General features: G+C 34.7%; 2 protein-coding genes and 1 pseudogene across 5 annotated transcripts; all 3 read left to right on the top strand.

Annotated features, from left to right (window-relative positions):
* The first annotated feature begins 262 nt into the window (after positions 1-262).
* On the top strand, positions 263-1,183 carry LOC148292559 (serine carboxypeptidase-like 15; annotated as a pseudogene).
* Positions 1,184-1,686: 503 nt separating this feature from the next.
* Positions 1,687-6,022, top strand: LOC110763692 (serine carboxypeptidase-like 18). Of its 4 annotated transcripts, none has more exons than XM_088245977.1 (14): positions 1,687-1,947; positions 2,093-2,238; positions 2,766-2,842; positions 2,921-3,043; positions 3,253-3,265; positions 3,399-3,436; positions 3,572-3,673; positions 4,200-4,286; positions 4,376-4,522; positions 4,940-5,011; positions 5,077-5,201; positions 5,345-5,458; positions 5,540-5,586; positions 5,688-6,022. In XM_088245977.1, the coding sequence occupies exons 1-14, from the start codon at positions 1,823-1,825 to the stop codon at positions 5,777-5,779; spliced, it is 1,308 nt and encodes a 435-aa protein (XP_088102103.1). In that variant the 5' UTR covers positions 1,687-1,822; the 3' UTR covers positions 5,780-6,022. The 4 variants fall into 4 exon arrangements, with proteins under 4 accessions (XP_088102103.1, XP_088102104.1, XP_088102102.1 ...); XM_088245976.1 differs by having other exon boundaries at positions 1,692-1,947; positions 3,163-3,265; XM_088245979.1 differs by having other exon boundaries at positions 1,816-1,947; positions 2,085-2,238; positions 3,163-3,265.
* An 841-nt stretch (positions 6,023-6,863) lies between these two features.
* Positions 6,864-8,728, top strand: LOC110763721 (serine carboxypeptidase-like 17). Its single transcript, XM_021966562.2, has 6 exons — positions 6,864-6,953; positions 7,669-7,740; positions 7,874-7,998; positions 8,281-8,394; positions 8,502-8,556; positions 8,645-8,728. Exons 1-6 carry the CDS (start codon positions 6,864-6,866, stop codon positions 8,726-8,728), a joined length of 540 nt encoding a protein of 179 aa, XP_021822254.2.
* Positions 8,729-10,968: the final 2,240 nt, after the last annotated feature.

Raw genomic sequence — 10,968 nt, 5'->3', positions numbered from 1 at the left:
CACATGAGCTAACTCTGTCAAACTCTATTCTTTTCTAAACAACTAAATGTGACAATTGATTTGTTGAAAATGGTAAACTGATTTTGCTAAACAAATGTCATAAATAAAATAGGTAAGGAAATCATATGTATCCTTGTGAGAAGAGGGTCTTCTTGTACACTGTTCATCACGAGGCTACTTTCACCTAGTGTTCTTTGTTTCTTGGACTGAGTCCTCATGTTCTATATCTTTCCAACCCCCATAATGTACATTCACTTCATAAATGGTACTTGAAGAAGAAAACCTAACACATGCGTGCCGTCTCCATAAGTTCACAGTGGACCGCCAATTAATGGGTTTGTAACACTTGCCGTCTCTATAAATGGTAAAATTGCAGTTAACTGCAAAACAAAACAAAAACTATATGGCACAACAATATATATAGCCAGTCAATCCCCAGTGCAGCATCTGCTACATCATCACCATGTTACCGCTAGCACTAGTTCTGTTCCTCCTTTATTGCCACATCATCATCTAATATCATCAAAACCCTACCTGGGTTTCGCGGTTAACTATTATTTTCTACTCTGTTAAGTACTTTACATTAATACAAAAGATGACCATGATGAATTATATATTTTAAGGGTTTAATCATATAAAGGTACGTGGGAGTGGGCAGCAAGGATGATGTCCAGCTGTTTTATTACTTGTTTGAGTTTGAAGGGAGTCCAGAGTATGATACTCTTGTGCTTTGGCTCACTGGAGCTGGAGGTCCTGGTTGTTCTGCCTTCTCTGACCTTGTATATGAAAATTTACGTACCTAATTAAACAAAAAGAGATTACTCTCGTAAGTAAGCGGGAAATCCCGCTTAGAACTAATTTGAAACCATTAATTGGATGTTGACTGGAAGGTAGCTGTAGATCTGAGTCAGGCATTACTGATTCAACACCAACATTTGTGTTGAATCCATACTCATGGACAAAGGTAAACCTAGCCACTACTTAATCTGTACTTCATTTGTCAAGAACTTTACCCAAATTAATGCATTGGAAAATGCTCAGGTTGCCAACATAATATTTTTGGATCAACCTGTTGGTACTGGATTCTCCTAGCTATGAAAAAAGTTGGCAAGGATACGAGACCGGTGATATATCATCCGCAGCTCATACCTATGAATTTCTAAGGAAGGTGAAAATTGCTTAAAGTAATTTTAAAACGGTTTAAAATTATATATTAAATCTCATTAATTAATTAATTATAATTTTGTTGGGATATATATAATGGTGCGGCAGTTTGCCAACCGCACCACACCTTGTGGTTAAGAAATCAATAATTTCAACTTGCAGGAAAGGATAGCTTGCTTAGTTATCAAGCTTCTTTGATGTTGCATCATTTTTATAAGAATATTGTCAATATCATTTTTATGTTGGAAATCATTTAATGAAGTCCGATTTCGAATAAAATAAAATAAAATAGAATAAAATCCGTGATCTTTCAAAGTACCAAACCATGATGATAGGTGTTTGCTTCCGTTTACTCTCCTCTCTGTAAGTTGCTTTTCACAGGAGCTAAATGTGTATTATTATTATTTTTCATACAACCAAGGTTTTTTTTCTATTTATTCATGAAAAACGGTAAACGATACATTGAGCCTAAACGGAAAAAGTCAAAGATATAGTAGGTGAAGAAAATCGTGAATACATTATGCATATATATCCTTGTGAGAGGAGGGTCTCCTTCTATCCACTAGTTTATTTCATCTACTATCTAGTTTATTTCATCTACTATCTAACCCTAAACTTTTTTTGTCAAAATTCTTGCCTTCAACATCTCAAGTGCATCATGACCATGTTGCCGCTAGCACTTCTTCTGGTCTTCCTTGACGGTCCCATTATTGTTGCATCAAAATCCACCATCGACACCCTACCGGGTTTTTCCGGTGACCTCCCCTTTAAACTTGAGACTGGGTTAGTAATTTTCAACTATTATTTTCTTCTCCACCTGTGGGTTATACGTGAAAATCCTAGGTGTTCAATTTTTCTCGTATTATATACATATGTAAATATCAGTTCTTCCCACTATGAGTCACTGATTGGTATGAAAGAAAAAAAGGTACGTGGGGGTGGGCGATTTGGATGATGTGCAGCTATTTTATTACTTCGTTGAGTCGGAGAGGAGTCCCAAGGAAGACCCCTTGGTGCTTTGGCTCACCGGAGGTCCCGGTTGTTCTGGTTTTTCTGGCCTTGTATACCAAATAGGTACATTATTATTTTACATATTCATCATCCTTTATCTTCATAACAACTACGTAATGTTCTCTTGTCATATACTTGTGTTTGTCTATATTGCCGAACCATGAATTTGGCCACACATTTAACAAAGTTGTCAAACAAGAGAAGATTACTCATATTGTTAGATCAGGGATTCTCCTACTTAGAATTAATTTGAAGCTATATAAAACCACTGTTAGTTAGATGTTGACTGTAAGGTAGAGCTATAGGTCAACGTCAACGTCAACGTCAACATCAAAAAATGGTCGTTGTATGCAAGACATTATTATCAATTTTATAAAACCTTATCTGAAATTTTTTTTTAAGTATGCAAGACATTATTATCTCCTCTATTGAGTAATGCTGCTTTTACCACATTTGTATACCACATTCTCATACCAACTTTATGTGGAAGATGAAATGAACAATCACATCCATTAAAAAGTGTCAATAACCTTGCATTTAATTAATATTTAACAAAGTTGCTATGCCCTGAATTTGATTTGTTTTGGTAGGTCCAATAATGTTCAACTACGCAAATTCTAGTGGGAACGAACCAACATTTGTGTTGAATCCACATTCATGGACAAAGGTAATTAATCCATATACTCATGTAGTTTAGTGGCAAAACTTGTAATTTGTCACTAAAATCTAATTGGAAAGTGTTCAGGTTGCCAACATAATATTTTTGGATCAACCAGTTGGTACTGGATTCTCCTATGCAAAACGTTGGGGAGGATACCGGACCGGCGATACCTTATCAGCAGCTCAGACCTATGAATTTCTAAGGAAGGTGAAAATTGGTTAAGTAATTTTAAAAGGGTTTAAAATTATATATTAAATCTCATTAATTAATTAATTTTATATCTATATATATATATATATATATATATATATATGTTGGTGCTGCAGTGGCTTAAAGATCATCCTGAATTTCTGAAAAATCCACTGTACATTGCTGGTGATTCATATTCAGGCATAACTGTTCCCATCATTGTTCAGGAAGTGTCCAACGGTAACTTTTTGTTGGGGATGAAGACTTCTTCAGCTAACTTTGGACTCTAGCGTTGTATCTTCTTCAGCTATTTCACTAAACTTATTTAATTAACTTATGAGGCAACTCTTTTTCTAAATCTAAACTGTTCTAGGCAATGAAGTCGGGCATGAACCACCACTGAATCTCAAAGTAAGAAGTAATTCAATCTGATTTTAAACTTGTTTGATTTTAGTCCTTCTCCTTTTGTTTGTGGCTCATCGTTTGTGCTCTTTGTTTTTGTCTGTCTTGTGCCCTTGTTTGGTCTTTGGGCTATTTTGAACTCAGGGTTATGTGCTAGGCAACCCATTTACAGAACCAACATATGACGTCAATTCACGAATTAAATTTGCTCACCGCATGGCACTTATTTCCGATACACTCTATGAGGTATAAATGCTCTCTAGTGACTTTTTTTTTATTTAGAAAAACCGATAGTAATTATTGATGAAACATAAAACTAGAAAAGAAAAGGAGAGTGTAAAATGACAGTGTAAAAATTACTTCCTTGATTTTCCTTAACTCTAAAGAAAGAAAATCGAGAGTTGAATGAATGTGTAAAATGTCTAGCAGCTCACTACAATTAACACTGATATTGTTCTTAATGTAACCACCTACACAAAACCTTAGTAGGTGTGGAATTCTATTCTATCATAAAAATGCATTAGTGTTATTAGTAGTGGAACCACTCATTCTATATTGTATTTTATTTTATCAAGTTTCCTAAGACTACTTTACATTCTTAAGTAAGTGTGTTTGTGTGTTTGTGTGTTTCTGGGTCTTCACTCTAGAACACATTCGTATTATAATTGCATTTGAGTATGTATAATTTTCGTGCAATGACCGAGCAAAACACTGAAATAATGTCTGTTATTGGGCTTTAATTTGAGACCTAATCTCTTCGCATTATATATAGTCAACTAAAACAAATTGCAAGGGCGAGTATGTCCAAGTAGATCCAAGCAATGCACCTTGTGTGGAAAACCTCCAAGAAATCAATGAGGTGAGAATTACTACAGTGTTCTTGGTTTGCATTTATTATACATTCAAGTGTGATACTGAATATCGATTTACCACTTAAAAAATTTGCAGTGCATCCAAAAGATAAATCTTGGACAAATATTGGAGCCAATATGTAGCACTATGTCTCCAAACCCAAAAATATTCAAATGGAATCTAAACTTCGATGGCGATAACTTCTTAGACGTGCTACATCATTCTACAGAACCATGGTGTCGTGTAAATTACAGACTCTCTCTCTCTCACACTCTTAGACAATACATACCCTTATAAATTTAGGTCAAATCACTTATTTTTGGTTCTTATGGTTTAACTCGTTTTTTACTTAATTCAGTTTAGTTAGCAATCAAGTGCAGAATTCTGAATACTTACATTTTGTGTTGATTGCAAACGTTTTGGAGAGACGAAAATGCCCTAAAATGTGGAAGTTGCCTGTTGCCCTGCCAGAATTTCATTTACAAAGTTTACATTTTGGACTTGATTACAAACCAAACAAAATTATAAAACTAAAATCGCCAAAATTTTAATGTTATACAACAAAGAGGATTATGAGTCAAATTACAGAGACTTTATAGTTATATATGTACATGACTCTGTGTGGCATGCTAATACCTTACTACCCCTACTTCTTTGCAGGATTATAACCATCTGTTCTCCTTCATTTGGGCTAATGATAAAACTGTCCAAAATTCTCTTCACGTTCGAGAGGTAAGTTATAATTTTGAGAATTACATTACCTATATAAAACTTTTGTTTACCATTACAACCTGCAGGGAACAATAAAGGGTTGGGAAAGATGCAATCAAAGCTTATCTAGCAGTTACGCATATGATGTTAGAAGTAGTCTTGATTATCATCGAAACCTCACAAAGAAAAACCTTAGAGCACTGGTTTACAGGTACACTAATTAATATTCTTAATTTTCTCCATTTCCAAATTTTGTATATCCGTAAAAATCCACACCCGTTTGTGCAACTAAACCGATGAATTACTGTCTGAAATATATCAAAGTTAATTTGTAGATTTATTTTTTCGGTACAGTGGTGATCATGACATGGAAGTTCCATATGTGGGCACTCAAGAATGGATAAAATCTCTAAATTTGAGTGTTGATTATCAATGGAGACCATGGTTTGTTAATGGCCAAGTTGCAGGGTTGGTTGCTACTCTTAATTTTAGTTAGTCATAATGTTAATGTCACTGCAATTTATGATATATATTTATTTTTTCTAATAGGTACACCAATGCATATACAAGGAAAGCCTACAGTTTGACATTTGTGACTGTAAAGGCAAGAACTGGAAATCCTGCTTAATTCTTGTCAACTATGTTTCTCAAAAAAATAAAAATTACCTAAAATAATGGAAATTAAGTTTTGTTTGACCTGTGCAGGGAGGTGGCCACACAGCTCCAGAATACAAGCCTATAGAATGTCTTGCCATGATTGATAGGTGGTTTGCATATTACTATGTTTAATTAGCTCATTCATTCCAATACTTTTGTGCCCCAAAGTCTTGGATGTTGCAGCTGGTACTGTTTTGGTGAATAAATTTCAAGAATATTGTCAACTGGATATGTAACTGTGAATGTCACTTTTGTATAACACATGTTCTTGATGTATAATTTTTAGTACGACAGACGATGGAGCACATTTTTAGTATAATCTTTAGTGCAAATTTGTATTGAAAATTTGTCTATTTGAGTCATCTCTTTTAAGAATATTTTTAGTTTACGCAAAGAAATTTGTAAAACTACTGTCACTTAGATGTCAATATCATTTTTATGTTGAAATTCATTTGTGTAAGATGTACAAGTTCTTGATATAATATAAGATTCATCCATTATATATCTAAATCTACCTAAATTATTAGAGCATTTCCAAAAATCTCTTTAAAAGCTTTGGGACACTAAAATAGGTGAGCCACATCAGCAAAACCTCCTCTAGCAGCCTTGTCTAACCCACTTACCAAATTTGGGACTCCTCATTCACTCTTCATAACAAACGAGTGAACTTTGACTCTTCATCGCATTTATTAAATTTTGGAGCAACAAAAGCTGTCTTGGAATAGTAAGAGCTTGCAAGAGGCTGAGTGAACAATAATGAATTATTATTTAAATATTGATTTGGTATTATTAAACTGAATTAAATTTTAGTGTTTGAATTAAAAGAAAAAGAAAAGTCAAACATTGAATTAATTAAATTGAGGAGGATGATGATGGTACAAAATATAGAAAACTAGCAAACTTTACCCTTCAAATTGTCATGCAGGTAGGGTTCGTTATTGGGCCGGCTCGGGCCAGGCCTTCAAGGGCTTTTTTATTTTTCTAGCTTGGCCCTAGCCTACCCATCGGGCCAAGTCTAAGCGGGGTTTTTGGATTCGGTCAGGCCATCCACGGGCTGGGATTTTTATTTTATTTTATTTTTAAGTTTTTTATATTTTTTTTATCAAGAAACATATTTCGCACCCATAAACATATTTCTTATCAAGAAACATCTTTTAGTATAGAATGTACTTGTGTGTCATGATCTAAAAAGTTAATTAATTTTTTTAATTGGGTCATGATAACCAAAACAAATTGCAAGGGTGAGTATACTAATGTAGACCCAAACGATGCACCTTGTGTGGAAGACCTTGAAGAAGTCACTGAGGTGAGAATTACTAGTTCTTGGTTTACATTTATTATTAAAATTCTATTTAACTGATGAAGATCGATTTGCCACTCTAACAAATTTGCAGTGCATTCAAAGGATAAATCGTGCCCAAATATTGGAGCCAAAGTGTAGCATTCGTTCTCCAAATCCAAAAGGTTTCAAATGGGAACAAAATTTGGATGGAGAAAACTTCTTAGATGTTCCTCATCATCATTCTACAAAACTATGGTGTCATGTATATTTCTATCTGATTTCTCTTCCACAATATACACTTACAAATTTAGGTCAAAATCGCACTTTTGGTTCTTAAAGTTTGACTTATTTTTCATTTTGGCCTATGTGTTATCCATTTTGGCAATTTTAATTCTATAGTTTTGTTTAGTTAGCAATCAAGTCCAAAAATCTAACATCCTCCCCTTTGGATTGCTTGCAAACTTTTTTTGTGGAGACAAAAATGCAGATGTTTTGGTTGCCTACTACCATGTCAGGATTTCACCTATGAATTTGATTGAGTTTTCGATTTAAACTTGATTGCAAACCAAGCAAGCGTACATGACCAAAATTCCGGAACTGAAATCATATAGACCAAAGTGGGAAATGAGTCAAATTTCATAGACTTAAAAAGAAACTTAGCCATATATTTATATATATACATGACTGAACTATATGTTGCACATATGCTAATATCTTGCTACCCCCTACTTCTTTGCAGAGTTATAACTATTTATTCGCCTTCATTTGGGCTAATGATAAAATTGTCCAAGATGCTCTAAACATTCGAGAGGTGCGCCCTTATTTTATAAAAATATAAAAGAAAGATTGCACTTCGAGGGACACATCATGCATGATGAGTGTCAGTAACAATCCAGATAATATATCATTTCAATTTAAGTTCTTTTACAATTACAAATTTGCAGGGAACAATAAAGGATTGGGAAAGATGCAATCAGAGCTTATCTAGCAGTTATACTGATGACGTTAGCTCTAGTGTTGACTATCATCGAAACCTCACCAAGAAAAACCTTAGAGCACTGGTTTACAGGTTCAATATTCTTAATTTTCTCAATTTTTCCAAATGTTTCCAATTTTTTCAGAGAGAAAAAAAAATGCTAGCAAATAGATGAATGGTTCCTCTACTCTAAAGATTAATTGTCAATGGGGTCTAGTCCAATGAAAAATGGTCTTAATGTGCAGATCAAATGGTCTAAAATTCGAACCCCATGATACTTTAGTGGTGTGTGTATAAAATACCGTCTTTTCTTGCTTGTACTATAAATATTTTGTTATCAAAGTTAATTAATTTGTAAAAAAAAATTCCGTACAGTGGTGATCATGACATGCTTGTTCCATATGTGGGCACTCAAGAATGGATAAGATCTCTAAATTTGAGTGTTGACTACAATTGGAGACCATGGTTGGTCAATGCCCAAGTTGCAGGGTTGGTTGCTACTATATATCAATTTCACTTGATCATGATTTTACAATTCATAATTTCACTGCAATTTCTAATATAATTAAATTTGTGCTCTTTGTTTTTTAAAATAGGTACACGGAAGCATATACAAAGAAAGCGTACACTTTGACATTTGCGACTGTAAAGGCAAGAACAGGAGATCCTGCATAATTCTTTTCAAATAAGAATTAAAATAATTAATGGGGAAATAAGTTAATTAATTTGATGCGTACAGAGAGGTGGCCACACAGCTCCAGAATACAAACCTCTGGAATGTCTTGCCATGATGTATAGGTGGTTTGCATATTACTATCTTTAATTAATTAGTTATCAAGGTTGCATGAAAGAAATCACTTGGATTGGATGTAGGTGTTGCATGATTGTCAAAACCATTTTTCCTAAAGATAAAAAAAGTTGGAACTCATATTTGTGTAATGTTCCTGAAGTATCATTAGTTGAAGACGATACGAAAATTCATCTTATCATCTAAACCCCATTAGTATCCTAATAGTAGATTGTTACTAAGCAGTCTGTTTACGTTTTTTCTTTTTCTTTTTTCTATAAGCGATATTGGGTAATGGGGGATTCAAATATAAGATCTCGAGTGCAGAGATAATCGATTTTAATCTCTTGAGCTACAAGCCTCTTGCAAACAGTTCATTAATGGGCATTCATTGTGTAACTGGACTAAACCAAGTGGTCTTAAATTCAAATTATTATGTCAAACATAATTCTTATAAATAAATAAAAATTTACATGTTTAAACAATGAAAAAAAAGTAAACCAACACCAGTTGTGGAGTTGGATTCTCAATTGGCTATGGAGCTTGTGAATGTTCTCAGTGGTGATGTTCAGTCTTCTATCCAGTTGCAAATCTATTATGGCTGGTGGTGCTTTTATTCGGATTACTAAGCCTTTGGGTCTCCATATCTGCTGTTAACAAGTTAATTTTCAGTGATTTGTGTAGGGTTTCTACACCCAGGTTTGTTGTTTTTTTTTTTTTTGGTGGTCTGAACCCAGGTTTGTTGTTAGTTAGTGTTTGTGTTGGGCATTAGCCCTAGCCCCTAGGGCTAGGGGAAAAAAAACGAAATACCTAAGCCCACCGAGAAAAACCGACCGATGCCTTTCTGGTCATCAGCGTTCGGTTCTACAACCGACTGATGCCCTCTCGGTTGCAGTTGAAGTATCCATTTACCTAAACCATCGGATACTGAACCGAACCGACTCTCTCTCACTCTCTCTCTCTCTCTCTCTCTCTCTCTCTCTCTCAAACGTTTGGACTCAAGGATATCAAATTTCTGAAGAGTAAGAGCACTGCATATGTATCAAATGAGAAGACTGTCAATTTTCAACTACTCTTAGGGGGGTGTATTCAATTTAGATTTTAAAAGATTTTAAAGAAGTTTAAAAGTTTAGGTGTATTCAATCATGATTTTATAGAAGTCTATTCAATTCTGGGTGTATTCAATTCAGACTTTTTAAACTCCATTCAAATTTGGATGTATTCAATCACGACTTTAAAAGACTTCATAAAAGTTTGGGTGTATTCAAAAACTCATTGATTTTAAAGGAAATACAAAAAGTAGTGGATTTCGTTTGATAATAGATTAATTTTAGGCTATGACAAATCTTTGCTTCCCCCCAGAGATTTTGATAGATATTATTTTTATTCTCAAGATATGATTTCACCACTTCTACTACCACCATCTATCATGACTATCACCATAGCCACCCCCGCCTCCACCACCACCACAACCACAATCATCATCATCGCCGCCACCACCATCACCACCACAACAGTCATCATTGTCGCCGCCACCACTACCACCACCACAATCACTATCACCCCCACCTCCTCCACCACCTCACTCCCACTGCCACCACCACTACCACCCCCTCCTCCTCCACCACTACCTCCCCCACAAACCATCATCGACACTGCCATTGCCATCACCACCACCGTCATTGCTATAAACTCCATTAAAATCAATAATAAAATTCTAACAAACTCAATTAAAATCTATACACAAATTCAGTCAAAATCTATGTGGAGTTTGTAGAATTTAGTCAAACTCAATTAAATTCAATTAAACTCCATCAACTTTATAACTCTTTTAAAATCATTTAAAATCTAATTAACAAAGGAAAGCGAGAGAGAGAGAGAGGCAGGGAAGGAGGAGAGAGACAGAGGCATACCTATTATTAGGTTTACTTGGCGCTTACCTTCCCTAGATTTTTTTTTTTTTGATAAGACCTTCCCTAGATGATGAAGGTCCAAACTAGGGGTGGGCACGGTACGGTATGGTACGGTATTGAGCCCATACCGCTACCGATATCGGAAATTTAAATCGGTATGGTACGGTATGGGATTATCGTTTGTCAAAAATGGTACCGTACCATACCGTACCGTGTCGGTATCGGTACGGTATCGATACCATTTCGGTACAAAAATGACACAACTAAAAAATGAACCAATTCAATATTCAACATATTCATTTACCAAAATAAGTGATGCCTAAGTTACAAATTCAAAGATTCAACATATTCAATTATCAATAT

Source organism: Prunus avium, chromosome 8, assembly GCF_965620075.1.
Source record: "Prunus avium chromosome 8, drPruAviu1.hap1.1, whole genome shotgun sequence".
Lineage (NCBI taxonomy): Eukaryota > Viridiplantae > Streptophyta > Magnoliopsida > Rosales > Rosaceae > Prunus > Prunus avium.
The sequence above is the reverse complement of the archived record's forward strand: the minus strand, read 5'-3'. Positions and strand labels throughout refer to the sequence as shown.